The sequence below is a fragment of the Centroberyx gerrardi genome, chromosome 15 (assembly GCF_048128805.1).
Source record: "Centroberyx gerrardi isolate f3 chromosome 15, fCenGer3.hap1.cur.20231027, whole genome shotgun sequence".
NCBI lineage: Eukaryota > Metazoa > Chordata > Actinopteri > Beryciformes > Berycidae > Centroberyx > Centroberyx gerrardi.
The window spans coordinates 8,273,472-8,301,096 of NC_136011.1; the positions used below are offsets into that span (position 1 = coordinate 8,273,472).

At 41.9% G+C, this 27,625-nt stretch overlaps 4 protein-coding genes and 1 long non-coding RNA gene across 5 annotated transcripts; 2 read left to right on the forward strand and 3 right to left on the reverse strand.

The window, feature by feature from the left end:
- Nucleotides 1–2,509: 2,509 nt before the first annotated feature.
- Nucleotides 2,510–4,261, reverse strand: LOC139922683 (nuclear RNA export factor 1-like). The gene is given in 3 exon segments (XM_078288911.1): nt 2,510–3,285; nt 3,287–3,357; nt 4,217–4,261. Coding segments are annotated over 3 exon segments (879 nt in total). The 3' UTR covers nt 2,510–2,522.
- A 61-nt stretch (nt 4,262–4,322) lies between these two features.
- On the forward strand, nt 4,323–5,837 carry LOC139922723 (uncharacterized). Its single transcript, XR_011785155.2, has 4 exons — nt 4,323–4,468; nt 4,582–4,635; nt 4,958–5,011; nt 5,089–5,837. It is a non-coding gene; the product is annotated as an uncharacterized LOC139922723 (long non-coding RNA).
- Nucleotides 5,790–7,674, reverse strand: LOC139922724 (androgen-dependent TFPI-regulating protein). The gene is made up of 6 exons (XM_071913314.2): nt 7,457–7,674; nt 7,218–7,343; nt 7,015–7,116; nt 6,780–6,895; nt 5,977–6,128; nt 5,790–5,872 (listed from the first exon to the last, which is right to left on the reverse strand). The coding sequence occupies exons 1-6, from the start codon at nt 7,607–7,609 to the stop codon at nt 5,835–5,837; spliced, it is 687 nt and encodes a 228-aa protein (XP_071769415.1). The 5' UTR covers nt 7,610–7,674; the 3' UTR covers nt 5,790–5,834.
- A 2,982-nt stretch (nt 7,675–10,656) lies between these two features.
- fam83ha (family with sequence similarity 83 member Ha) lies at nt 10,657–20,024 on the reverse strand. Its single transcript, XM_071913231.2, has 6 exons — nt 19,527–20,024; nt 18,425–18,876; nt 18,037–18,201; nt 17,703–17,827; nt 12,157–17,410; nt 10,657–12,042 (listed from the first exon to the last, which is right to left on the reverse strand). The coding sequence occupies exons 2-6, from the start codon at nt 18,866–18,868 to the stop codon at nt 12,031–12,033; spliced, it is 6,000 nt and encodes a 1,999-aa protein (XP_071769332.2). The 5' UTR covers nt 18,869–18,876; nt 19,527–20,024; the 3' UTR covers nt 10,657–12,030.
- Nucleotides 20,025–20,665: 641 nt separating this feature from the next.
- LOC139922685 (IQ motif and ankyrin repeat domain-containing protein 1-like) lies at nt 20,666–27,437 on the forward strand. The gene is made up of 13 exons (XM_078288912.1): nt 20,666–20,735; nt 20,941–21,060; nt 22,473–22,612; nt 23,060–23,224; nt 23,643–23,834; nt 24,320–24,459; nt 24,896–24,950; nt 25,047–25,139; nt 25,266–25,374; nt 25,456–25,552; nt 26,315–26,449; nt 26,543–26,671; nt 27,167–27,437. The coding sequence occupies exons 1-13, from the start codon at nt 20,666–20,668 to the stop codon at nt 27,339–27,341; spliced, it is 1,620 nt and encodes a 539-aa protein (XP_078145038.1). The 3' UTR covers nt 27,342–27,437.
- Nucleotides 27,438–27,625: the final 188 nt, after the last annotated feature.

The window sequence follows — 27,625 nt, forward strand, 5'->3', positions numbered from 1 at the left end:
CTACATACACTATCTTTCAAACTAGCCCTATAGGCTACTGTACATGCCCCCTTTCTCTCTCTCTCTCTCTCTCTCTCTCACACACACACACACACACACACACACTCTTTCTCTCTCTCTCTCTCTCTCTCTCTCTTTGCATGTATATGTATATATAAGTAGGCTACGACATAAAAGGAAAATTTAAAGTTGTCTGAGAAAATTGAAGTAGATTTCTTTCTCCAGACAAGCTGTAAGCTTACTATAACCTCTAAATAAATTGTATATAATTTAATAATATATTTTGTCAATCTTATGCAATTATGGACCTACTGGAAACAACATAGAAAGCAGAACTGATATTTAGGCTATGTGTCCTGCTGAAGCCATGATAGGCTACCAAAATAAATGCCAAGTTACAAATAAAGCAATGTGGTTCTATATCTCTGGCTCCCTCTGGTGGAGTGGATAAACAAATCAACTGAATAACTGGTCCGTGCCTAAAGTGTAATTCATCTGTCATTGTTGATGTTGTATATTGGATAACGTTTTATGTGGCTCCTTTTCCACTCGAGAAAGGTGTGATGAAAGCTGCATTCACTGGCTGGTTTTGAATTAAAAGTAGAAAGCCGTCGGGCAGGAAAATCTGCTTGTGGACACATCCGCCCATAGGCTCAGGACGGTTAATCACCTTAAAAGTGCGCGTATAGCCTACCTGCGCAGTGCAGCCCACTACTCCAAAAGCTGTTACAATCAAAGAGGTCTTATATTTGTTACAATGAGCAAAATTTCGAAGCTGTTTAAGGGGAGCTCGAGCTCAAGTTCGTCTGCGTCGCACCTGCTTTCATCCCCCTGCTGTAGGCTGCAATTCACAAAGCACGTCCATTAACCTTCTTTTATTTTGTGCGCTAGGGTATCTCCAAACTTCCTTCAACACACCCCAGTCACAGCTCATGTAAGTAAAACACTGCAAGGACATGATTCATTTCAGGACCGAAAACGTTTTCTTTCACCAGCCACTTTCACAGTAATTATCAGAAAAATGTGACTTTCAGATATGAATCATGCAAAGCAGCTGGTTAAGCAGGCAACTTACCTGTCACTGTCAGAATTACCAGTATTTGGCTGATGGCTTGTTTTAATTTCCAACCTTAATAATTGTACCCAAACATTTCGATAACATCTAATGTTAATGGTCCCTCCTTTTACAGCATCCAAAGGTTGAAGATGATGACGACATGCATATGCTGGCAGCATGGGCAACTTAAGTCCGTGAATGCAGCATTTCACCCACTGATGCAGGGTATGTCAATCTTCATACCAACATATGAAGATTATTATTATTATTATTATTATTATTTTTTTAGCTTTTTCTATTTTTGATAGGGAAAATTAAGTGCCTTACATTGTTTTGTAAATTACCTTTTCTTCATGAACTTATACTGCCACTTGCCTGGTCTTATTTATCAAAAATAAAATTTTAAGTGAAGGATTCATCAAGATGCAATAGATCTATGTATACATGCTTCTCTATTCTCCCAATTCTCATTGTCATCTAACCTCCAAAGAATGTTGGAGATAGATGTTTAACGTTACCCCCTAACCAGAATGTGACACATTTCACTTGCCAGTTTCACTTTTGAATGTACTACCTTTCAGGGTTGGTGTGTAGAGAGACATCAAATGTTAGAATACGCTGGCACAAGTTCAGGCTCACCTCACTGCCTTTGACATTGGGTTATACTGATGTAACATTAGCCTGAGGTTACCTGACTGGTAAAGTTAACTTCCCAACTTGCAGAAAGCTACATCAGCAAAGGTCCTGGGCCAGATTTGAACCCAGGACGTTGCGTTTACATGATACGCGACCACTAAGCCACTAGGATGCTCCAGTTAAACTAGTTTTACCCTCCACTGCATCCCTGCTTAACACTGAACGCTTTATCAATCCAATGACCACAGCAGACAATGCTCCTGACCCAGAAGAGGAGGAGAAGAAGGCAGCAGCTGCAGCCCGGGTGGCCGACCGTCTGTCCGAACTTCATCTGATGCTGCTGGGCTGGAGGTGGCCAGGAAAGAGCCTGACGGGCAACACCATCCTGGGCCGAGAGGAGTTTTGCCTGGAGAGACCCGCTGAGTTCTGCGCGAAGAGGCAGACGGAGGTGGAGGGGCAGGTGACTGTGGTGGACACTTTGTTAGCCTATTATTTCTTACAAAAATGATCATGAGCGTGCCTTTGTGACGCCACAAAGTTACGGAAGTCCAAACGGCTTGTTTAGAGGCTCGGTTTTCTAATATGGATTGTGTGGATTTAGCTGGCTACCGTTTTGATACTTTCGCGATGTTTAGATAGCGCATCCAACTCCTTTATAATCAAAGAGGCACGATATGGGACCTTTAAAGGGCTATTTGTAGGGGCAACGACAATGCTTCGTAAGCTTTGTTTTTTTTGGGGTTTTTTTGGTCTACATCAGCTTTAATAAAACAAGGCAAAGAAACTCACTGAAATTATTAGTATTTCACAGAAGGTATCATTTATTTATTCATTTTGTGAATGCAACGTTGGGGATCTTGCCTTCCGTCTTCAACTGGGTGAACATTTGTGCAGCTCTGTTGAAATCCCACTCATTGTCCTGTAGACACTTTTGGGACCACTGCATCTTCATGCCGGAATTCAGGGAGAAGGCCGAGAGCATCTCCTGCTGCTGTGCAGTGAGGCTGGGCACCGGGCTGGAAGATGGGGGCGGGGCGGGAGCCACAAAGGCTCGGCGAATCTCCTTTGTTGTGGCCATCCGGATGGAAAGCTGGTCGTTCACTATGCGCAAACCAGAATTCCCGGCAGGCACCGTGAGGAAGACTCGAGAGAAGGCCTTAGTGGAGTCCTACGATTTACCGTCCACTTCTTTGAAAATTCCGCTCACTGTGAATGACAGCAGTGTATTCGTGCAGGTGTTTACGTCAACAGTGAAGGAGGCAGGGTCATGCTGAGTTTTGGGGAGCTCGTTGAGGAAAGCCACCACATTTACTCTCGTGTTTTTTAGTAGGCGAGACCGCATCGTGGAGTCTTTGAGCCGCTTCAGGTTTCGACTGTCTTTGTGGTACTCTCCCAGACCACTCCTTGAGGGGTTCTGTGTCACCGGGGAGAAGGAAGCTCCATCATGGTAGGAGTCCAGAAGGGACTGTCTGTCCCCTGAGTCGTAGATGCTGTAATATTGTTCCAAGAAGCGAAGGATGAAAGCCTTGATTTCATCGGAGCCAAAACAGCTGCCCTTGAAGGGGGGGAAGGCGGTGGGCGTTGTCACATCATGGGGGGAGGTCATGGCCATCCAATTTGAGAAGCTGGGGAAACCTCTGCCACACAGCACTGATGTAGGAGGCCTGGTTTACAATACACAAAAGCGAGGATGTGTAAGATACTTCACTATTCCACAACCTTAACGTTAAACATAAAGGTGATTGTGAGTTGTTTACTTCCAATTCAGCTTCCAATTCTTTTTTTTTCTTTTTTTTTCTTTTTATTATCATCAGTATCAGATATAGGCTACAGAAATACCCAAAGGCATAAATGCAGTAACAGTACACTAACAAAAAGTAACAAACATACAACGTCAGGGGTTACAAACAAAGCTTGACACAAACTAATACAAAAAGAAAATGGTGCAGTAACCAACTTCAGAGTCATACTACAGTAAATGTAGATTGACATAACTAACTTACTAACTTATTATTTACTAACTAACTAACTTAACCCTATAAGACAGCAGTAAAACATGTTTGGCTCCCTCTGGTGGGGTGATAAGAAACAAACTAACCCACAAAAAAGAACCACAGTAGTCCTACAGTAAATGTTTATAGGGACTATCCTTATTGGAATATTATAGTGACACCTTAGGAGCCAAAAATACCATAAAGTACGATAAGGTCACTACTAACAGAATACCGCAGGCACACTACAAGTCCCTATATGAATATTATAGTGTTTTTTTTTTTAACAAACTAAGCCTGGAGGATTGGACCCACTGAAGTTGAAGCCTTTACACCAAAATGAGCTGTCATTATAGTCCCTCATACAATGTATCAGTATCCCCAGAAAACAACAATTTAATTTTGTAATTGAATCAAAGATCTTTCATATGATGTGATTCTCCTTTATTGCTATTTTGAGGCAACAGTTATGAAATACAAACCAAACTGGAAAAGGCTTTGAATATTGAAATGCATGAGTGGTACCTTTTACCTTTTTAACAGCCCACTTACGTAATAGCACATTCATTTGTGTCATGGTTACAGGAACAAGAATAGGTGCTTCTTGAAATGCAGTGGATCCTGTATGGCTGGTTCTTGACGAGTGTTTCTTTTTCCCCAGTCTCTTACACATTTTAGTCTTTTGTCTCGGAGCAGCAGGACTTCATTTAACACACGTTAAGGCACAGTTCAGCTCACAGTAAGGAAAGAGCCAAGAGAGACACACATGTTGTACTTGCTGGGAGTAAGTAAAAGCTTCTTTATTCATACTTCTTTCAGCTGTGAGCAGGGGTCAGTGGCAACAGGAGACCTGTGAACTAATGTTGACTTTTGGTGTTTTCTTTTAAACATATTCAGATCATCATTGGCCTTCTCTTCATCATAATGTGCTTTTCAAATGGACTCAAAGAGGTGAGTGAACCTTACAGTGTTTCCCCTTACTATGAGGGAAGAATTTCTGTGTTATTGAAATATGATGTGTCCTCTCATGATTGCCCAAAACACAATTTTATTTTCCTACCTCCATAATTCACATTAAGATTAGTGGTTGACAAAATGTAATTCATATCAGAATGCAGACATACAGTAAATACTCAACATGAATACGGTACAATAGATAGTTGTTATAGATAGATAGATAGTTATAGATAGATATAGATAGTTAAGACTGGAGTGAACAGCATGATGATGCATGACATATGATATTCTAAACCGGTGACTTTATGTCTGACAGGGAAATAAACCTCGAAAATCTCAAACCCCTGAATCCTCTGCCAACAACAAAAAGGTGAGAGGCGATGCAATACTGAATTCTATGATTATGGTTAATAGTTGACCTTCAATAACTGCCATTCATTTCTTCAGCAGAAAGACTTGAGTGAAGAGGATGTGGATATATTGGCCAAAATCCTTTCAGTTGGACTGGTGGATGCAGATCCCAACTATCTCCAACACCTCAAGGGCTACAGAGACTTGCGTGGAGGATCTCCTTGAAAGACTTATAGCAATGAATGGACAAAACACTGCTGTCGCTGGAGGGATTCATGGAATTGTGACTGCATCGAATCAAGCTATACTGTACAGCAATGTGAAGTGGATTACTGCAAGTCCAGGGACTCTCAAGCCCCAAGCCGCTTCATGATCAATGGAGAAATACGCACTTTTTATTTTTTTGGCCTAACAGACATTTTGATGGTGCATCCTGACTGCTTACCTTTCTGCCTAACTGTGTAATTATGGCTATTCATATCAAAAACATTTGAAATTGGTGTATATGTCCATCATTTTCCTCTTCTCAAATCAAGAAATGCATAAAACACAGAGATAAAGAGGAGGATAACCTGCGCTGTTTTCAGTGGGACTTGCTTTATTAGGCTTGCTTAGTGTTTTGCAATGTTAAATGCTCCTTTGTTGAGCTGCTTCCATTTTCTCCTGATTATTGTAACTACACTCTAACATTCATAAAGAAAAGTAAGTCAATAGATAGAGGTATATTTTTTATATTAGAGGTTTGTGTGTTACAGTTCATTTGGCTGATTCCAGGCAGTTTTCTTCACGAAAGGTGAGGGATTTCCATTATTTGACACATTAAATTTCACAGAGGCTGAGAATCACTTTCTTTTTGCCATCTTCTTGTTCTTGTCCTTACCTAGAATGAAGGAGGGATAGAGAGAGAAAGAGAGAGATTATTCTGGGGGTTAGCTTTGTATTCATTTGTTTGACCACAATGTTAAGCTAGTTAAAGTCCCTTACCCCACACACAGCTGTTGAGCTTGTCTCCCAGCAGATACAGCAGGGTCACCACAGACATATTGAAAAAGAAGAAGCCCACCAGACCAGCATTGCTGAGGAGCCCAAGGAGGGGATACACCCAAATCCCAACTGACACGTATACCCATATAACCCTGCAGAACAAGTTAGGGCGGAAGAAAAGAACAACACTTAGTATCACAGTATCTATCAGATCATCTTGTACTTTCTTATCTTACAAAACATGTGCGTCTTGTGAAATACTTGCTGTTATGTCATACCAGGCTGATTATCTGGACTCAAGTCATTCACAGATTAGTCAGAACACAGAAGCCCCATCCATCATTTTCACTCATCATTGCAACAGCAAAAACCTCAGCGTTATTAAAAATCCCATCCACTCCATACATGTGGATATGTGGCTTGTCAGCATCCGGGCCAGAACTACTCATGGTTCACAAAGTCAGCTTTTCCCCTCAAGCTGTTTGCAGAATGAACAGACTAACTGCTGTGCTGGGCTAGTCTAGACTAGCTGCAGTAAGACTAGCTCAGGCAAATTCACACTCTTCTATCAACCATGCTGTTCATCAGCCACACTAACACACCTTAGATCATGTTGCTGTTGTTGTTGTGCAGTAATTATAGTTACAAATGATAGGAATTAGCATTTCAGTGTTTTAAAATGCTGTGAGTTTTCAGTGAGTTAACTACATGATAAATGAAGTTCAAATTTTGACTGGAGTAAGCTTAAACTCACAATACAAAAATGCTTCATCATGACTATACATGCTCACTGTGTCACTTACCAACCCAAGTAAGCCAAGCCCACAACTCCTAATGCGGCAAGGCCGTGTTTAGTCTTTGGATAGACATGCGGCTGCACCAGGACTTCTCCAAGTAAAATAGGCAGGACAAATGAGTGCTGAGAACACATTTAAAGAACAACTCAATATGTGGAATGGTTTACAAAAGGAGATCAAAGCTAATTTCAGTGGGTAGTAATGATAACATAATGTCAGGAAAATGCAAGAGTTTACAGACCATAGAGTGATTTATCCAGGGGGGAAAGAAGGCATCAATAGTAGCTGGGTAGACTAATTCCCTGTCATAGGCAAAGATCATCCAGAAGAGCAGGACAACAAACTAAACAAAATGGAGAGAAAATGGAGTTAAAGTAAAGTAAAAATGATAATTTAGTGACAAAAAAAACAGTGAGATAAGGTTTTCCAAACATTATTTCTCACCATGCCCACAGGGAAGGCAAAGACAGAGAAGAGAAGGTCTTTACATCTGTTCAGAACAGTTTCAGACTTTTTCCCCGGTTGAAGATCATTCACTGCAGCCAGTCCAAAGAATACCATTTGCAATAGCTGAAACATTACAAGCAGCATTTTAGTTTTCCATTGTCCTTCCATTCATATCTGCCACTATACTGGTTATACACTTCCATATAAGGTAACAGAGGTAACAAAAATGCACTCACCAAATTCAAGAAAGTGAGGTATTTCCAAGGTCCTCCATAAACAAAGATTCCTGGTGGTAACTCCTCTCCATCCTTGGCAGCGAGACTCTTGACAACAAAAGCGTACCAGCTGAAAGCTGTGATGTGGTAAACTATCCTCAGGTTTGTAGTCATTCTAAAGTAGGTTCAGCAAAAGTCAAACCCCAAACAAATGAACAAAAAATTATAATAATTTAACACCGGCAAAAAGTATAGTTCAAAGCATGTGATGTGAGAGGCACTCCATAGCAGCGAAAGTTTGCCAAAGAAAGGCTCTTTATTAAAAGATTAGTGTGATTCAGTGTGAGCTTATCAGGATGTTTGCATGCAGTGGAAACAGAACTGCTGACAAGAGGCCCACTGTTCTTCATGAAGCATAGGATTGCTTCTTTCATAACCAGTCCACTTCAGCATGTGATTGGGTGGCAAGTTCACTCACAGTGAGCTTGATCGTTTTCGTAATCTTATACAAGAGAAGCCCTGCTAGAGTAAAGATGGTTTTTGCTTTGACAAAGACAATAAAACAATATATGGTCACAGGCTTTAGTTGGACTTAGAGATGACAGACACTTGAACTGGATGATTATCATTGGATGAAGGGTGGAAGGTGGCCTTGTGGTTTGAGAGACCCAGATTCAAGTTCTGTGTCAGCAAGCATCCGCCCTGCTGAAGTGTCTTTGAGCAAGACACTGAATCCCTACCAGCTCCAGGAGTGCTGCTCTGTAGCTGACCCCTGACCTCTGACCTCCATGTGGAGGAGGGCAAGAGAAAAGAGAATTTCCCTGACAGGAATCAGTAAAGTGACCCATTACATTTTTGCTACTCCTTCTACTTCAGTACAAAGTACTGAGAATGTCAAAGAGTCAAAACAATATTTCTACATAAGAGATTAAAGGGGAATACCACTCAATTTGAGGATTCAGAGCAAAGCGGATTAATGTGTGTAAAAATAACAAATGTCTTCAACTAGAAACCAGAGAACCACAAATCAGTACCCATATGATCATCTGATCATATGAATATGACCTTATGGACTCAAAGAATACTTGATCTTTTACATTCCTATGAGTTTTTTCTTTTTTTTTAATAGTTCTAACAGCTCTGAACCAGGAAAATGGTATCCACATCCCTATCATCTTTCCATTTTGTCCAGTTTGTTTAGGTTCTGACTTGAGACAATCCATATTGGCCTTTGGGTTTTCTGCATGTTGTTAAAACAGCTGTTGTCAACAATCATGTCAAGCTTTTGTATCTAGTGTCCTATTCAGAAATGCTGAAATCTTCACAACTTTAATTGTAATTGTAAATATTCTAAGGTCAAAGAAACAAATGAATGTACTAATATTGTTTGACTCTTTTTTTAATATGCTGTATTAAATATTTCTCTTTCTGTGTCCTTTAATATGGTCAAACAAAGAACATTCAAAACCTGTAAAAATATGAGGTATGAAAATATTAAGTAAGAACATTTTCAGACTGAAAATGTGAAGCACACTATCAGGGGAAGCACCTGGCTTTCCTTTCTAGGAATTCATCCAGGGATATTGTCCTGCAGGCATTTTGTCAAATTATGGAAATTAAGAATTTTTTATATTTTTCGCCTGAAATAGCCTAAAGGGAGAGAGAGAGGAAGACCTGATGAAGATCCATTGGGAAATCTTGTCCTCTTTTGGCACAGTAAAGGTGTGTGAGGAGCAATAGAGTGTGTGGGCTTTCCTCTGTTTCTCTCTCCCATCTCCTCATTAACAGGATGTGTGTATACTGCTATTCATTAAAATAGCCTAAAAACAAAACCACATACAGTATCAAAAGACAGTTATACTCATCTGACCTCTCCCCTACTTCTCAGCCCAGGCAAACAATCTTCTCCCTCATATTATATACTTAACAGTGTTTCTCGCTCCCTCCCTCCAAGTGAGCACAGTGAAACATTAATGCCAGGATACACTTCATCCACAAGGCCCCTGTGGAATTTTATGATCACAGGGTCATACATATATTTTATATCACGAGTACTTGAACTTGAAATGAATCCATATGATACTACAAACACAACCAAAAACCAAACAGCTTATTATATTGCAGTTCCACAGACCATGTCACTGAAGGCAAATTATCATCAAAGAAGGCAAATAGGCTGCATTTTACATATCCAACACTGGATTACTGACTTGAAAAATGTCTCTGTCCAGAATCTCAAACTCTGCGTAGTGTGGCCAAATAACGCTGCTCATGCACATGCACATTCACATGCACACTCTTCTGCCGTGTCTTAAGAAATCTCAAGTGAAATGCTCATATGTGATTATCAAGATACAAAAAAGCAAGAAGACACATGGGGGTTTAACTCTCAAGTGTTTTAAATACAAGGGTGGAAGTAACTAATTACATTTAATCACGTTACTGTAATTGAGTAGCTTTTTGGGGTACTTGCACGTTTTGGGTATTTTTTAAAGTCAGTAATTTTACAACAACAGAAACTGGACCATTGTATATTGGCCAATTGTGGAGCCATTTGCAGTTTAAAGGTCAGCTAGAGAAGAATAATCTGGCTTTACTTTGTTTGTGCACTTTATTTTGTAATTTCCAAATTTTCAAATTAAAAGAATCTAGTTTAAACTCTGTCCTCTCGTCCTTTTGGAGTTGCATGGAAAAGATCACATGTAACAATATTCTATTTTATAAAACGTAACTCAGTAAGTACATTTTAAAAGAGCAACTTTTTACTTTTACACCAGTACTTTTACTTCTACTTAAGAAAAATATCAGCAAAGTAACAGTACTTCTACTTGAGCAGGACATTCTTTCCAACACTGTTTAAATATGTGATTTGTTTTGCAAAACTACATTTTCCAAAAATCAAAAATATCTCTTTATTTCTCTCCAATAGCTTTCTGTGGTATGAGGTATGACTCAAAATCATCAAAAATGCAATCTGATGAAAAATGACTGAATTGCATTGAGGCGGTCGAAAGAAAGTGTTATGTAGTTAAACTTGGAAGAGTTATTAAAAATAAAATATTTATGTTGGCAAGTGAACACAACTGTCCATACAATTTTTAAAACCATCTCAAGCAGTGCAATTCATTGATCTTACAAATTAGCATTTTTGTTTAATTTTGAAGCTCATTACTCATTAAACTGGATGAAACTATGATATTTTTGGAAAATGTCTACTTTTGCAGAATAACTTTGATTTCCCTCAACCATAAAACCAAACTCCTGCCTGATCAATCCACCTCAGTGATTTAGAAATTTACAAAATTAAGTGCTCTATTTGCCTCCATAGAATAACTTAAATAAGGAATTAGCATGTCTGAAACATCAGGCACAGATCTTGTAACAAAGAGGTCAGCAGGGGACCGTCTTTACTGGACAAAAAAAGAACAGAATAATTTGAAGACATTTTATTAACAAATGGATTCTATCTTGGAAACAGCTATCATAAACCCATTATAAAAAAAAACAAAAACATGTAATGATGAATCGTTCATGCAAATTCATTGCAGCATTTGTAGTTTCAGAATTAGAAAACTATTTTCTCCTCGTTTACATCTATACCGTTTTCTTTCAAAAACTTCTGACAAAAAACAAGAATTAAGGCACCTAAGAACAGCTTGGAAAATTGAGGTTAACTGCCTCACATGCACACTGACACCTACTGTATAATGTTCAATAGCAAAAAAAGCACATTACATACTGTATGGTGTGCATACACAGATATGAATTGTCATGTTTAAACTGTAATTATTTTTCAATCTCATGTTTCATCTCTCCAATCCATTTGATTAAGGTAACAAATAATTAAAATTTGTATTTATTTACATTAAAACTTTGACTCTTGCATGGATTAAGAATTTACATATCCATTTGTTTCACAAATATGCATGATTATCGACACACATCTTTTGTTTAGCATGATTGTCAAAATTGTGAAATATTGCAATGCAACCTGTAATATAGTTTTAAAAACTCACACTGTAACTATTACGCTTGAAAATCACATTTTGATTTAAAACCTATACTGACATTTGTATTATGGCTGTCAGTACTCTACAAACGCAGACAGACCACATCAAAGGAACAAACAGTAACATTGCACTTTACCCATGCAGTCAGTAAAAACATATTTGATCACACATTAGACTCAGTGCCTGTTTCCTTTTCACACTGGTAACAATTCAGTGATACACCCACAGCAGGCACCCTGAGCCACAGTGAGAAGTCCCTTAGTTCATCATGGCACATACAGTTAGGACAGCAGGTTTCAGTACCTGTTGCTACAAAATCATTTACATTAATTTTACCCTTTGTATAAGTTGACTGCCACAGAACATGGTTTCCTCCACTTTTCGTGCTCCTCTGGGCATAATAATCCATGGTTGCAAAGAGCCCACGAAGAAATCCTCTTTTTACAAAATGTCTTTGTTGAGAAGTTGGCTTGTTTGTCATTTCAGCTTTCCTTTGGCTTCTTCTCTATTCTTCCTTATTCTATGCACTCTCTTCTCTCTTCTTCTCTTCTCTCTGCGTCCTCTCAACTTCACTTTGGTTCCCAGTTAAGGTGCCATCTATGAAATGTAATAGAGAGACACATGAAATGATTTGCCACGGCAGCAAGCAAACATAATATGTATTTAAATAAGCTAGTGGTATAGTAATAATGACACATTAATTTTGCATACCTCAAAGCGACTGTAGACTTTCCTCTCCTTCCGCATGCTTTGGATCTTCTCAAGCAGCTTCTCCCGCTCCTGAGTGGTCTTAGGCTGCCCTCTGCTTAATTTGGTGCCTCCTTTTTCCTTATTGGCATTCTTGCCAGCCTCATCTTCTTTGTCATCATCAGTGACAGCTGGCTCTTTGGTAGGCTCTGTTCTGCATTGGCTATTTGCAGAAATTTGCCCTAGAAGCAACTTTGTATCATCTCTGAGGTTGCTGCTTGAGAGTACATTGGCTGTTGATGAGTGGTAACGGGACTGGCTTGTTTTTGACTGCTTTGACTGAGGTGACAGAGGAACTACTTCATCTGATGTGACCTCTGCCATTTCAGAGCTGTTATTTTCCTTTGCTTGGTCATTTGGTTTTCCATGGCAGACAGATTCCTGTGGAGTAGTTTTGTTGACCTTGTTTGTGGCCTCAGCGTCCCCAAGTTTTTTCTCACTTGCAGAGTCAGGTCTCTCAGGCTCTTTGCTTACTTCAAACTGATTGTCCATATTATTGTTTTCAGCAGGTACAGGTTTCACAGAAGTGTGGCTTTCAGAAGTAACAGGTTTGGACTCTGTGGGTGTTTTACATGGCGGATAAGGCTCTGTTGGGACTGGAGTGACTTTTGAGGTAGGGTCAGTTAGGCTATGATCAGATGAAGATTCTGTTGATGGGGGTGTGGGAGATTTGCTTGAGTCTGCTGAGGAGAGTTTGGGAGAGGAGCTGGTTTCTGAGGTGCTGAGTACAGACGACTTGTTGGTTTCTGAGGGGCTCAGCACAGGGGATTTGTTGGTTTCTGAGGGGCTGAGTACAGGGGACTTGTTGGTTTCTGAGGGGCTGAGTACAGGGGACTTGTTGGTTTCTGAGGGGCTGAGAACAGGGGACTTGTTGGTTTCTGAGGGGCTGAGTACAGGGAACTTGTTGGTTTCTGAGGGGCTGAGTACAGGGGACTTGTTGGTTTCTGAGGGGCTCAGTACAGGGGACTTGTTGGTTTCTGAGGGGCTGAGTACAGGGAACTTGTTGGTTTCTGAGGGGCTGAGTACAGGGGACTTGTTGGTTTCTGAGGGGCTCAGTACAGGGGACTTGTTGGTTTCTGAGGGGCTGAGTACAGGGGACTTGTTGGTTTCTGAGGGGCTGAGTACAGAGGACTTGTTGGTTTCTGAGGGGCTGAGAACAGGGGACTTGTTGGTTTCTGAGGAGCTGAGTACAGGGGACTTGTTGGTTTCTGAGGGGCTGAGTACAGGGGACTTGTTGGTTTCTGAGGGGCTGAGTACAGGGGACTTGTTGGTTTCTGAGGGGCTGAGAACAGGGGACTTGCTGGTTTCTGAGGAGCTCAGTACAGGGGACTTGTTGGTTTCTGAGGGGCTGAGAACAGGGGACTTGCTGGTTTCTGAGGGGCTCAGTACAGGGGACTTGCTGGTTTCTGAGGGGCTCAGTACGGGGGATTTGTTGGTTTCTGAGGGGCTGAGAACAGGGGACTTGCTGGTTTCTGAGGGGCTCAGTACGGGGGATTTGTTGGTTTCTGAGGGGCTGAGAACAGGGGACTTGCTGGTTTCTGAGGAGCTGAGTACAGGGGACTTGTTGGTTTCTGAGGGGCTGAGTACAGGGGACTTGTTGGTTTCTGAGGGGCTCAGTACAGGTGACTTGTTGGTTTCTGAGGAGCTGAGTACAGGGGACAAGTTGATTTCTGTTTTTTCAGCCTTAGGACACACAGCTGATGCACCTGAGTCAGACTGAGGGTAAGAAGATGATATTTTTGCAGCGGAACTGGGAGCACTAGATCCCGTTAGGGTAAGTTCAGATGGAGAGGTTGTTTGTGTTAGTGCAACTTTGAGAGATGCACTTGGCTTGGATGGGGAAGCATTAGGAGGACAATCAGAATGAACGGCTGGATTGAGAACAGAACTGGTTTCTGCTGGAGCATGCTCAGGTGGAGGTTCTGCTGGGGTGAGCTCAGGAGTATTAGGCTCTTTTTGGTCAGGTCTGGAATTAGGACTTTCCAGATCAGATACAACAGGTAAACATGACTCAGTAAGCAGAGAGACAGAGGATGATTGGCTATGGCTAGGAGATACATTGTATTCAGCTTTGACATCCTTTGGAGAAACCCCGGACTGTACTGAGACAGGCTGTGGAACAGAGTTGGATTTTGATTTAGGAAGATCTTTTTCTGAACCAGGTTTAAGAGTGCAAGATTCTTCAGAGTGCGTCTTTGTGGTGGACTGGAATGAAGCTGTGTTTGGTTCTGAGTCATTTGCACAAGTATCAGAGGAAACATTTGATTCTGCATGTGAAGAGTCAGTTGTTGAAAGGGTCCCAGATGAAGTCGACTGGGTAACAGAATCATGTTTAACTTGGGTAGAGTCAGATGGTAAAGCTGTTTGTATGATGGAAGATTCTTGTAAAGTTTGGTTAGCAGATTGGGAGGATTCTGGTGGGGAGGGGCTGGCAGATTCCTGTGGCTCTGTTTTGTCAGATTTTGGAGACAGTATACTGGAGGTAGGGGTGGAGCTGGAATCTGCTGGGCTGATGTTAGAAGGGACGACCTCTAATGGAGTGGAATGAGGAGCAGAGCCAGAGGGGGAGGGACTAGAAACAAATGGAATGTTCTGAGAACTAGAATCTGACATGTGATCAGAGGAAGAGCTTGGTACTGATGGATGAGAAGAGCTGGATTCTGATCCAATGGGATGAGAAACTGCACTAGATTCAGACGAAGTGGGAGGAGAAGTGGGACTGGATTCTAACTGGAGTGGCCCAAGATTTTGGTTAGATTCCAGCGTGACAGATTTAGGAGATGGTGGTAGCTCCACTGAACTGGGGTTGAGTGAACTAGACTCCTTTGAGGTAGAATCAAGGGTTGGGCTTTCATGTTTATCAGTGCTTTGTGCAAGTGAGTCTGTTGGAGAAGGAACACTAGAACACTTAGTATCTGTTTTTGTAAGGGGATGACATGGCCTACACTCTTTTGCAGCAGAATTTGATAGCTTTGGTTTTTCTGGTGGTTGGCTATGAGATGGAGCTGATCCTGCAGAAACAGGCAGAGATACACTTGCTTGGCTGTTCTTCAGCTCTATCTTCTCTGAATCAGTTGAATCTCTTGTTTGCTTCTCCTCACTGCTGTGGGAAGATTTTGAATCATTTTTGGGATGGCCTTCCTCCTTGTTAGTCTTGTCACTGACATCAAGATGTAGACTTGATTCTATGGATATTTTATTCCCGGCATCCTCTGCAGTAGCATTTTTTTCTGAGAAAGTCTCAGATTCCTCCTTTTTCACAGTGGCGGTGTTTTTTAATTCAGATGGAGGCTTTTGGGGATCTTTCTCTGTGCTCTTTTCAGCTGATGCAGCCTTAGCAGCTTTCCGTTTTGCTGCTAACTCTTTGAAAAACATGAGCCTGTTGTCTGGATCACTCATATCTACAAAAAATGGATCGCCAAGAAAAGCTATGGGTTGGTGTACTGGTTGGTCAGTTTTGGGTAGCTCAACTTGAGAAGGTTTGGGTCGGGGCATTGATGGTGAAAAGTTAGCAGGCTCTACTTCTGCAGGTTTAGATGACTCCTTTATATCATTGTTTTCTGTAAGATCCTTCAACATTTTTTCCCTTGATGAATCCTTAACATCTGCTTTATTATCTATATCATCTGCTTTGGAAGTTTCTGTGGTAGAGTTATCAAAGGTGGCTGACTTTCCGTAACGGCTCCATTCAAAAGGTTCTCTTGCAATAGATCTCCTTTGACCCAAAACCTTAGATGCAAAAGGTAATTTTGTCCGATCATCCTCATTTTTGTCAGTTTCCTCATCATGTTGGCCTGGGGCAGTGGAATCTTGAGAAACATGCTGTTCCAGTTGAGAGCTGAATATTAGAGAGGATCTCAGCCTGGAGCTCCTTTGAACTGCAGCATTGTATTTCCTACGGAATGACTCCTCCCTTCGAGCAACAGTGTTTTTTGGTTCCTTTGGTTCCACCTCCTCCATCTTGTCCCCTTCAGTTGTTGATGATGATTCTGATAGTGTTGTTGGTGTTGTTTTGGTTTCTGCTGCCATGGTAACAAAGTCATCAGGCATTTTTTTGGAGGACTCTGGGACAGTGAGTTTGGTGTAACCTGGCAGTTGACTTGCCCTGGGTACTGCTGGAATCTTGAACTCTCTGGCATTAGGAAATTTAGGAACTGATAAATCTGTGCCTGATGCCATTCCTTGTAACGGGTTAGAGGGCTCTTCAAAAGGGTCTGTTTCGTGAGGTGGTTGCAGTGGCAGGTCTTCATCTCCTGCATTATCAAATGCACTGAGGTATGAGCTAATCCTCCAATTTCTTAGCCCCTGTTTCACCATAGGATCCTTACGGTCAATGTTAGGCTCCTGGAAAAACTGATCTGGTGGATTTGGATGTGTGGGAGAGGTCTGACAGGCATATGGCTGACCTACACTTAATCTTTTAGGATGAGATGACCCAAACGGTACTTCCACTACAGGTAATTTCTCTGAGCCCTGGTCAAAGTCTACATTGCTGGTAGATGATAAATAGTTAAGCACGGGGTCAAAGTTATCAGATGGTTCCAGCTCTTGTGGTAAACCAGGATCAGAATACTGATCCGCTGGAGGGTAGCCATGGCCCCGGAACTTATCATAGCCACTGTAATCTGCTTCTGGTCCTGTCCTTGGATATGGTTGCTGCCCCCTTTGGAACTGCCTTCCCTGGTTCTCATAGTTTGGCATTCCTTGCTGCTGCAGGAATTGGTAAGAGGAGTGTCTGCCGGGAACACCTTCAGCATAACGTTGCCGTTTGAAGGCAGGATTTTCCGTTATATTGATAGGCATCCTGGAGTGGCCCTGCTCATAGGATGGATCCATTCGTAATTGCTGCGAGGGAAACTTATTGTACATATCTACAGGGCCCTGGTCTAGTGACCTGTGCATGGATTCATGCCTGTTTAGGGGCATCTTTTTCCAATCCATATCCATGCGTTCATCAAAGGAGTGTCTAGCCCATTCCTCTGGACGAGAAGTGTCTGGTAGAAATTTCCTGGGCTCTCTGTACAGTGGAGGTCTATCACTAATGTATTGCCTCTCAGGTAAATGGCTGAAATCCTCCATTGAAGCAAGCACATTTTCAATTATCAGTGGTTGGGACTGGGCATACAGAATCCGGAACTCTTCATCAAAAGTAGATACAAGCTGTCCAAGGAAAAGGTGCGCAAGACAACGATGTATCTTCTCAAAAGACCACATGAAGCTGTACAAAGAGATGAAAGTAAATATGAATTCATGGAAGCATAATATTCATTGCATGTCTCATGTTTTGCTTACACAAAAATATGGGCACAGGGGAGTCTCAATACACTCAGAAAATACAAAATACACTGTATAAAATAATATATTTGTAAGCGCCATGTAAAGCGCTTACAAATAAAAAGTATTATTATTATTAATGTGATCAATAATGATTGACACCACTTGTGATACTAGGTACTTGAGCTTTCCAAGAAACCATACTCATATGGCTTTCAGTTTTTAAATGGCCTCACCTGTAGTTTCCACTCAGCACAGCCCTGCAGTCTGTCAACAGGAAGCGATCCATCATCTGACCTTTGAAGGATTTCCCTGAGCGGCAGTGATAGGTGATGCCAGACACTGTTCTGACACGTAAAGACTGTGGGACAGGCATTGAGTCAATGATTGAATCACCCACATACAATGAATATCTTTATCTTTATATTGTAAACTACAATCCAAGCTAGGTGGCAGCATTGCACTAACCTTACAAGTTCCAAAGTAATGTGATGTAAAATGGCTGCAATTCAAGTTTCTTTTCAATACGCAATATTCAAAAGTTGTTTTTTCACTGGAACAGGGACTCACTTGGATGCTCTCCAGATTAACCCGGCAGTTGGAAACCATGTTGATGAAGTGATGTGCATGCTGCTCATCTAGGAGGATATAGACGGCAACATTCCGCATGGCAGCATTAAGAACATCCGCCAATATGTCAACATCAGTAAACATGTCCATCACTATAGCAACCACCTGAAGAGAAAAAAGCCACACATGAGACAACTGTTAAAACAGGATTGTTGTTGTTGGTGTGTGTTTTGAATTTTGTTTGAGAAAATAGCATGAATAATCAGCAACTGAGAATCAGGCCTATGTCTACTTCACCAAATAAGTCAATCATAAATTACCTTAATATTTCCTTATCATATGACACTTTCAAACACAGGTGTAGCATAATCATAAGTGATAGACCTACTTGCTGAGCATTTTTAATGAGTCGTCTGGCCTGCTCCTTGATAGTCGGCATGTCAGGCTCAGCGGGGTTGACCAGAGTTGTGACCTCTGTGGGTCCAATGAAGCGATGCAGCTGAGGCCAGCCAAGGTCCAGGTCTGGGGCATCCAGGTCAGAGTGCATAGGCCAGTAGGTGTCTGAGGACCCATCTCCACCAGACTCCAGATAACGCTGTTCAGGGTGGCTGCTCTTCTGCGGGACCTGAACAGTGCACTGAATATACTCAACCTCTGGTGCAGACAGGAAGTCCACCACATCTTCTCTTTGGAGGAACTGATAGTAGCCCTCCAAGTTCTCCTCAACAAGTGCATCAATAGCCAACCGGTACTCTTCCCGATAGTGAGGAGGGAGGTAGTTGGGGTCCAGGGGATTATCCCCAGCAGAGGAACACTGAGAGCGATGTGCCATAATGCTATCTAAGGAGAGATCACAGGCAAAAGGAGAACTGTGATAAATAGGTGAATCATGCACAATATGAACAATTTTCCGACCACACAGCTGTTTCAGTGTCTCCAAATAACACAGAAAAAAAAGGTTAATAGCTAATAATTTCACCCAAGAGAAGCCTGAATCTGGGAGGCAAATCACTCCCACACAAGAGATTTAGGAGCCTTATCTCGGGGATCCTCTCAGTTATAACACTGTCCTAGCAAAAACACAATGAGGGAGGGGAGATGGAATGAGTCTACCACAAGATAGAGGGTTATGGGTGTGGCTCCTCCCTCTGGCCAACAAGCCAAGTCTCCATTTGCAAGTTCATGTATTGCCACATACATGAAAACTGAGAAAGAATGAAAATATAACAGTTCATTCAAAACACCAATCAAGCCTTATCGGCAAGATAAAACGGGTTGGGGGAACAAATAATCTAAATAAACAGTTTTCCAGTCGTTTTAGCGTAAAGCAGAGAGTTTATCAACGAAGTTGTTTTTTTACAGATAGGCCGAAAACGTAATGACAGCAAACTTAAGCAGAGCCAGGTAACGCTGTAGCAAAAGTTAGTAGAGTAGGCGCGCTTGTCATACGGTAAGCTTTATAGGCTATTTCCATATTAAAGTGACCTTACCTCACTGATAAGTATTCCTCAAGCTTTTGGTCGGTTAAACTTTAAGCCGGTCATTCCGCCTCCCAGTTCCTCTGGTTCGTCTCTTCTACTGTTTTCCTCTACAAATGTGTCGTGCTTCTAGTCCAGATGGGACTCGTCGAAAGTTTTCTGTTGCATTGCTTTATGTTTCTTTCTGTTGCATTTCACCACCCCGCTAAACCAGTTTATTGTCATGCTTGAGGCATGTTGGCGAGGATGTTTGAAGTACAGCACACAGAAAGGCTCCTGTCGACAAATCTCGCCCCGCCTCGACTACAGCTCTGCCGACTTTATAAAGTGCAGCTCTTCTCAGCACACTAGCTGTCCATGCTTGTTCAGTGGCGGCTGAACTCTGCCCGTCTGTAATCTCTTGCCGCCCCGACGGTGAAACTACCTTCTGTGGTATCGACGTTTGGTGTCGAAATTCCTCCGCAGCAAATTTATATCGGGCGCGTTACTCAGAAACCTAGAGTATTGTTACCCATTTTAAAAGTAGCCTAATAACTACTCTTTGCATGCCTTTCCCGTCACACCCCCAAAATGTGCTGCTGCCTCTTTAGCTGACCTTCAAACATCTGGATAAATCTCCTGTGTGAATTATCTGGGACCACAACAGCTATTTTATTGTAATTCTTTTAGTCAAATCAAAGTAGTGGGAGTACCAAGTAAACGTTTTTTCATCTAAGATAGCTTAATGTGAAAGAATGCGATGAAATTATGAAGAAAAAGAATCGGGGAGATGATAGTTTTAGGATAAACAACTTCAATCTGAAATTTAGAGGGGTTAATAACAAAAGTAACGCCCTTTGCACTGGATTGCATTCCTTACACTAGGTTACTTCTTACTGGGAAAAGTAAACACATGCAGCCCAACATTAACATTTTTTTTAATTTTTTTTTTTTTACTATACACTGTGTGTTATGTAGTGTGTCTTTTGTTTTTGCTTACTTAAACCAACAGCGCGCGACCTATGGATAACGCGTGTGCGTTCATCATGGTTACCATGGACACCAAAAAGCGTTCAGGAAATGAGAATGTGAATCTTTGATATTCCTCTCTCTGACTAGTTAACTACTAACTCGATATACAACCAGACCTGCTGAATAGTTTGAATTAAAAAATGAGTTCCCGCAACAATAAAATACCCAGCAAAACTGGAAGTAAGGCACAGAAAGGAGTCAAAAAGGCAGGTAGGTACGGCAATCATCAGAATGATATCAGTCAACCAAGCTAGTAACATGTTAAAGGTACTGGATTGAGGCCTGTAGGGTAAAACATGGCATGAAGCATGGGGCCTCTTAACATGATGATGTAGACAGTGATGTACTGGTGAGGATGATGATGATGATGATGATAATGTTGATAATGATTATACCCTGCTTTCCTCTGATAAAGGAGCAGTCCCAAAACACAGACAGAACAGCAGGGCAGTGCAAGGTGGCCAGGACAAAGGCAAAGCCTCAAAGCCTGCAGGCAACACTTCCTCTGCTAACACTGTGCCAGCAGCCAAGAAAAGTACGGTGCTGCTGCTCACTCATTCTTTTGTTTCTCTTCATGCTTCATTAACAATCCATCTTGCTCGATTTGCAATAATGTCTACAGACTGAAATAATGCACATTGCTTCACCAGACAGGCTCTGGTGTAACTGTACTTTGTGGTGTTATACTAGCGAGAGTGCCTATGAAGAGACCTTGGATGTTGGAGGGGTTTTCAAGCGGGTACTTCCCATAACATGTTTTGTTGAATAGGGCCCTGGATACAGTGAGGGTTGCTCCACAGTAAGAGCAAAAATAGCCGTGTCAGGATGGAATGTGATGTAACGTAAGTAAGGGAAATGATGCAACCTAGCTGCTCAAGTGAAGACTTGAAGACAATCCCTCATTGTTTCCTTCGGGCGCCACCCAAGGCACACAGAGGAGTAGTTGGAATAGAAGCATGAAAAATAATGTACACTCAGTTCATAGATAGCTGCTGCGCTATAGGGCTGCATTCATTACTGCTCTCTTTTTACCCCCATAGTTCTCAGATGAACGTGTGCTTGGTAGGCTCCTTTTCAGTATTGTGATTGACGGATTTGGAGTGATTATGAAACATAAACTTGTCCAAACACAGTATCAGAGTTGTGCCCCCCCCCCCCTCCTCATAAGAAATATGCAGGAATGTTTGTATTAAACACACACAGTGTAACTGATATGATACAGTGTGTTACACAAAGTCAGCCAGAATGAACGGTTAGTGTTGAGGTGAGGTCACCACAGGACACAAAGGCACCGTATCCCTTTGGGTAAACACATAGTAGACAGCAGAGTAGATGACAATAAACACAGAAGTGTGTCTACACGGAAACCTTGTTGAAGTAGTTTACTCAAAATATTACAAGATACACTTTGTAGTTCATACAGTGTATGACAGTTAGATACTCTGATAGACATACACTACCAGTCAAAAGTTTGGACATGCATTTTTCTTTATTTTTACTATTTTTCACATTTTAGAATAATAGTAAAGACATCAAAACTATGAAATAACACAAATGTTATTATGCAGCGACCAAAAAAGTGTTAAAACAAATCAAAACTATCTTATATTTTAGATTCTTTAAAGTAGCCGCCCTTTGCCTTGATGGAAAGGCAAAGGCTTTGGAAAGAAATTCATACATAGGATCAACTTCACTATTTATATTTGTCTAAGAAACAAATGTCAAGCATTTAAGCATAAGCCTTTAGATCAAAATGGCTTTAAAATAATGAAAAACATTGTACATTCAATCAGGTGTGTCCAAACTTGTGACTGGTAGTATAAGGCACTTTACTATAAACGTTATATCGGATCAAACCAAGGACTGTGCTTCTGTAACAGCATGTGCATCGTAATAAAGAATATCAGGGGCCTGTCTAAATCTTGAATGTCCATGCTGTTGTGATAGACGCTGTGCCAACCAGAGAGGATTTAGCTGCACTGACCATCCAGTGTGGCGTGCGTCAGCTGCTTGCCAGGCGGACACGGCTCCAGAAACTGAAGGAGAAACAGGACTATGAAGCTCTCATGGACCGCTTGGAGAAAGAGGTCAGGAGATAACATGTTACTAATGAACAGTAAATACTAAATACTGTTTTCTTTTCAACAGATGTTGGTAACGAATGGTAACACCGTGGAAGGGAATAGGTCACAATTTTCAAAGCAGAAACACAAGGGGAACTGTATGGCAAAAAAAGGAATGGGACACAGCTAACCACTAAATGCTTTATAGGTAAACCTAAAAGTCTACTTAAATAGGAAGGTGGGACCGGATGGGTGTTGGCTGGTCTCTAATGTGGGCACACACAAGTCCAAACAGGTAGAAAATAGTTGGGTATTTGTGATAGAGCTGACAATATCGACAGAAATCTGAAATTTTGGTAAATATCTTTTGTAACTTTGGTCAGAAAAATTACTGAACAACTGCTGTTTATTTCCCTTTTACTGTACCAACAGTTTTCATTCTGTACATCTTTTGTTTTAACGTGTCTCAAGGCTTTTGTGGCACTGGTACGGAGAGAGCAGGAGGAGGCGGCTCGTCAGAGGAAAAAGGAAGAGGATGAGAGGAAAAGGAAAAAGGAAGAGCGGCAGCTGCAGACTAGATTTCTGGAAGCGGCGTTTGATGGAGAGGCGAAGGAAGTCTTAGCAGTTCTCGAGGAGGTGAGACCGTGCTTGCCTTGGAGAAATGATGAACGTGGAATTAAGAGAATGATGAATTAGCCAAGTCAAGTCAAGTGAGGGCAAGTCACGACACTGGGAGTGGGATATGAAGTGTTATGTGGTGGTGACTGGCTTTGACACATCAATACTTAATCATATAATCTACCTAAGACAAGTCATTCAGTTCCAGATTATGAAATACCTAAGGCTGGGTTCTTGGACATGATTTAAGATGAATCCATTTAAAATAAATTAGAGGATAAATCATCTAATTTGATTTTTGACTCACTATAAGAAGTAGTCAATGTGTGAGAAACCGCCCTTAACATACAGTACTGACAGACTCCCCTGGATATATTTGTCACTTAGAGAGACCGTGGTAAATTCCAAAGATGATTGTATTCCCGCTCCGTCTTAGGTGTCCGAGAGGGACACAAAGAGCGGCGTGGAGTTCGACGAGGAAGGCAAACGCCGGCGCCTGCTACACCGGCTCCGCATGGTAAACACAGCTGATGCCAATGGCAACACGGCCGTGTCAGAGGCGGCGGGCGGCGGCTGGCCAGAGATCATCACCTTACTGGTGGAGAAAGGAGCAGACGTTAACACCAAGGTGAGAGAACTCCAGTAGAAACGACAGGCCTGTAGTCAGGTGGGAATGCATGTCGCACAACAACTGCACAACAACTGCACAGAGGTGTGGAAGTGTTTCAGGTGGTGTTGTGCTTCAGGGGGAGTTTGGACGGACGCCACTCTTTCGAGCGGCGTTCGGAGGCCGGCTCGGGGCGGTGCAGACTCTGCTGCAGCTGGGTGCCGACCCAAGAATCTATGCAGACGATGGCTGCACTCCAGAGCAGGTGTGCATTTGTATCTGATTTGACTGTCCTTGCACTTGTTGACAGTGTATTTGTGTATTTTAGAATGTACTCTGGCCTGTGTATCTGTGTTGGTGTTGAAGTGATTTTTAGTGGGGTGGTGACTCTTTAAAGGAATAAATAATGCCTTATTTTTTTTAAATCCTCTTTACCAACATTTTGCATTCTGGTCTGTGTGTGTGTGTTCTGTGTGTGTGTGTGTGTGTGTGTTCATGTGTTGCAGATTACATCACATGAGGCAGTGGCAGCTGTCCTGAGCAGTTGGGACCTGAGTCTCACTGACTCCATGCTAGTAAGAATGGAGGCAGAGAAACAGCGGAGAGAAGAGGAGGAGCAAAAGCAGAAAGAGGCCTTGACTGACCGGTGAGATACATAACCAGTTCCCTTAATTTGCACCCCACCCAGGCTCTTGCTGGTTAAAGCATTCCATAAACCACTGTTCAAAGGTTTGTCCTTTTAAAGTGCAAATGCAAACAGTGTAGACAGAGAGTAGTTGTCCGCAGTTACGTAATAATTGCTACCTGACACTACTAAAGATATGATGAAAACAGGGCAGAGCAAACACGCTATACCTTTTGTTACTGTATGTGTTCTTCTTTCCTTCCACTTGTTTTTTTTACATGCCTGACCTCTTTCCAGCTCTATTGTATTGTATCCTGTGGCACATCCTGTAGCTACAGTGCATAGTGGACTGAGCTGCACTGATTCAGGGACAGATGTCTGAGGATAGCCATCATTTCCCATGTACACCTTTTACTGATAGGGTAAAGAAACAACAATGGCCTGTGCTTTCCCTCAGCCTAAAGCGAGAGGTGGAGCAGCTGCAGAAAGAGCATGAGCGCTGCCAGAGAGAGGTATAGCACACATCTGGAATCAATGATGGGACAGTTCACAGGAAAATGTGCCTGTCATCATACTGATGTCACTTCCCTGTGTCTGTGTGAACGCAGCTCCAAAGAGCGTACGCAGAGCTGAATAAGCGGATCACCGAACACGACAAATGTACAAGGAAGGAAATGGGACTGACCCGAGTCACACTGCAGGTGACCGGCCACCTCACTGCCACTTGCTATTCAGCTTCCAACCTTGTGTACTTTCATACTTTCAGTGACCTTCCTGGCGGTGGCGTGTGCCTTTGTGTGTTTGTGTTTGCGTCTGCATGTGGTTAGGTGGTTCGTGGCGCTGAAGATGTGTTGGCAAAGGCTCAAATAGCAGCACAGCAAGCTGCCAAACAACTATCCCTTGCCAAGTTCGCACTGAGAGAGCAGTGTGGCGGAGGTTTGTACTTCTGTGTCGTATACTGTGCAGTTTACACGACACGGTAAAGTGCAGTCTTATGGCTGAGTCTGCCTCGCTCAGGTGCTGTCCTGGAGCGCGGCGGGGTTCGCTGTCTGCTGCGAGATTTGGATGAGGTTCTCATCAAAGACGTGGGAGGCAAGATCCAGCGGGACGGCAGGTCGGGGATAAGTAGAAGAAGTGTGATGTTATGTGAGCCTTGTCTGTCTCCTGCCCTGAGTTTAGAGTAATATTCCACTTAGTTTTAACATGGGGGTTATTTGGCACTTGACCACCATGAAAACCACAATATAAACGAATCACTAAGATCGGATGCAGCTGGATGAGTTTGTTGCGTTTGAATGAGGCCACGAAAATAGCCTGAAAACTTACAATTAACATGTTGGTGAACAGATTCAATAACAGATCCCGCTTTTAAGACAACAAAGCAGTCATTGGCATTTCTATTCTTGGTTTACACTAAAATTTGTATTTACAAATGAAAGTAGATCCAGTCTCCCAAACAGGAACTATCTCTCCTAAATGGTATCCCTCTGCTATGTTCTCTTCTATCAATAAAAATGCTATTTGGCGAAATTATGTTCTAAAATGTTGGACCAACAGTCAGTGGAAAATCACAGCAGCAGGATCTGTTGTTGAATCTGTTCACAAAGGTGTTAAATGTCAGTTTTCAGGCTATTTTCTTGCCTCATTCAAATGAATGGGAAGTAAAAATCAGAACGCTACAAACTCGTCCAGCTGCATCTGATCTTAGTGATTAGTTTATATTCTGGTTTTCATGGCGGTCAAGAGTCAAATAACCCCCATGTTAAAACTAAGTGGAATATTGCTGAACCCAAACACCAGTATATCCTCTCAAAATTGTAAAGCTAATTACCACATTACCTACCATATGCAAACACTGCATGTGATCTGCATGTAGGTGGCCTCTGCTGGTGGATTCCTCTGGTCAGGCCGCAACATTTCTGCGCTACAGAGACACAAACTACCTGAATGCCTTGAATCCTGAGGACATGCGGCCTGGTAAACTGAGGGGAGCTCTGCTAGGAGCTATCAGGTGAGAAAGTAAGATAGGACGCCACCTGTGCTTTTCACCCTCGCCGCTCTATTGACTCTGTGTTTATGTGATGTGGTGTGCTATTGTCCACAGGTTTGGAAAGCCGCTGGTCATTGACATGATGGAAGTGGAGCTGTTTGACGTGGTGGGAGACCAGCTGGAGCAGGTGAAGCCGGGCCTCAGCAAAGAGCTGATGAGCAAGGAGCTGCTGCAGGAGGAGAGGTACTGCAGTCACCTGTATTATGTGGTGTGTGTATAGGAGGAATATGGAATATAAGAGGACAGATATATTACAATGATCTTCTAAAACATGCATAATAAACTTCTGTTCTATTCTATTGTATTCAGATTCAGATACAGAAATCTTTGTCTATCACAAGACAAACATGACAGAAAATAGTCTTTGACGTGGCTCCTAAAAAAGACATAAAAAGACAAACCATGTAAAAACAAATAAACAGAAATAAGTGTTAAAAATGTACATAAGAGGTAAAGGAGTAGAGAGGTAAAAGAGTAAAAGTGCATGTGGCAACGTGCAAATATGACTGCGAATGTCTTTCATTGTTTGTTTAAAATGTTGATGGCAGTTCTATTCTATTCTATTCTAGTCTAGTCTAGTCTAGTCTTGTCTAATGTAATTACTACAAAAACACACTGGTACCTGAATCCTACATCTCCTCTGTCTGCCTCCTGTTCATCTGTGTGTTTTCCTTGCAGGTATTTGGGCATAGTGCATTCCTCTGACGGCCCCCAGTATGACAGAACTGAGTTCAGGTCGGACCGCATTGAGAAGTTCTGCCTGGTCCTGATAACCAAACAGCGCCACCCTCCGGACAACCTGCTCACAGCATTTTATCCTATTGAGGTCATGCTGCCTGAGGCCAAATTTTAGCAGCATAGCAACATAACTTTGGTACATAGCAACCACTGAAGACAAGTATAGCTGAGACTGTTTTTATAAAAAAAATTAATAAATAAATATGCACCCTGGCCAACTGTGTATACTGGTTAAAGATTACACTGAAGTCCTTTTCAATGAGTACAATGAAGCGAGATGTAAAAAAGTGTTAAATCTTAAGAGGCCTTTTTTATAGTTATATATCTTTTGGATATATAACTTTCAGATTTACAAATCATTTCATATTACTCAGACTGTATAATAGTCTAATTATTTAG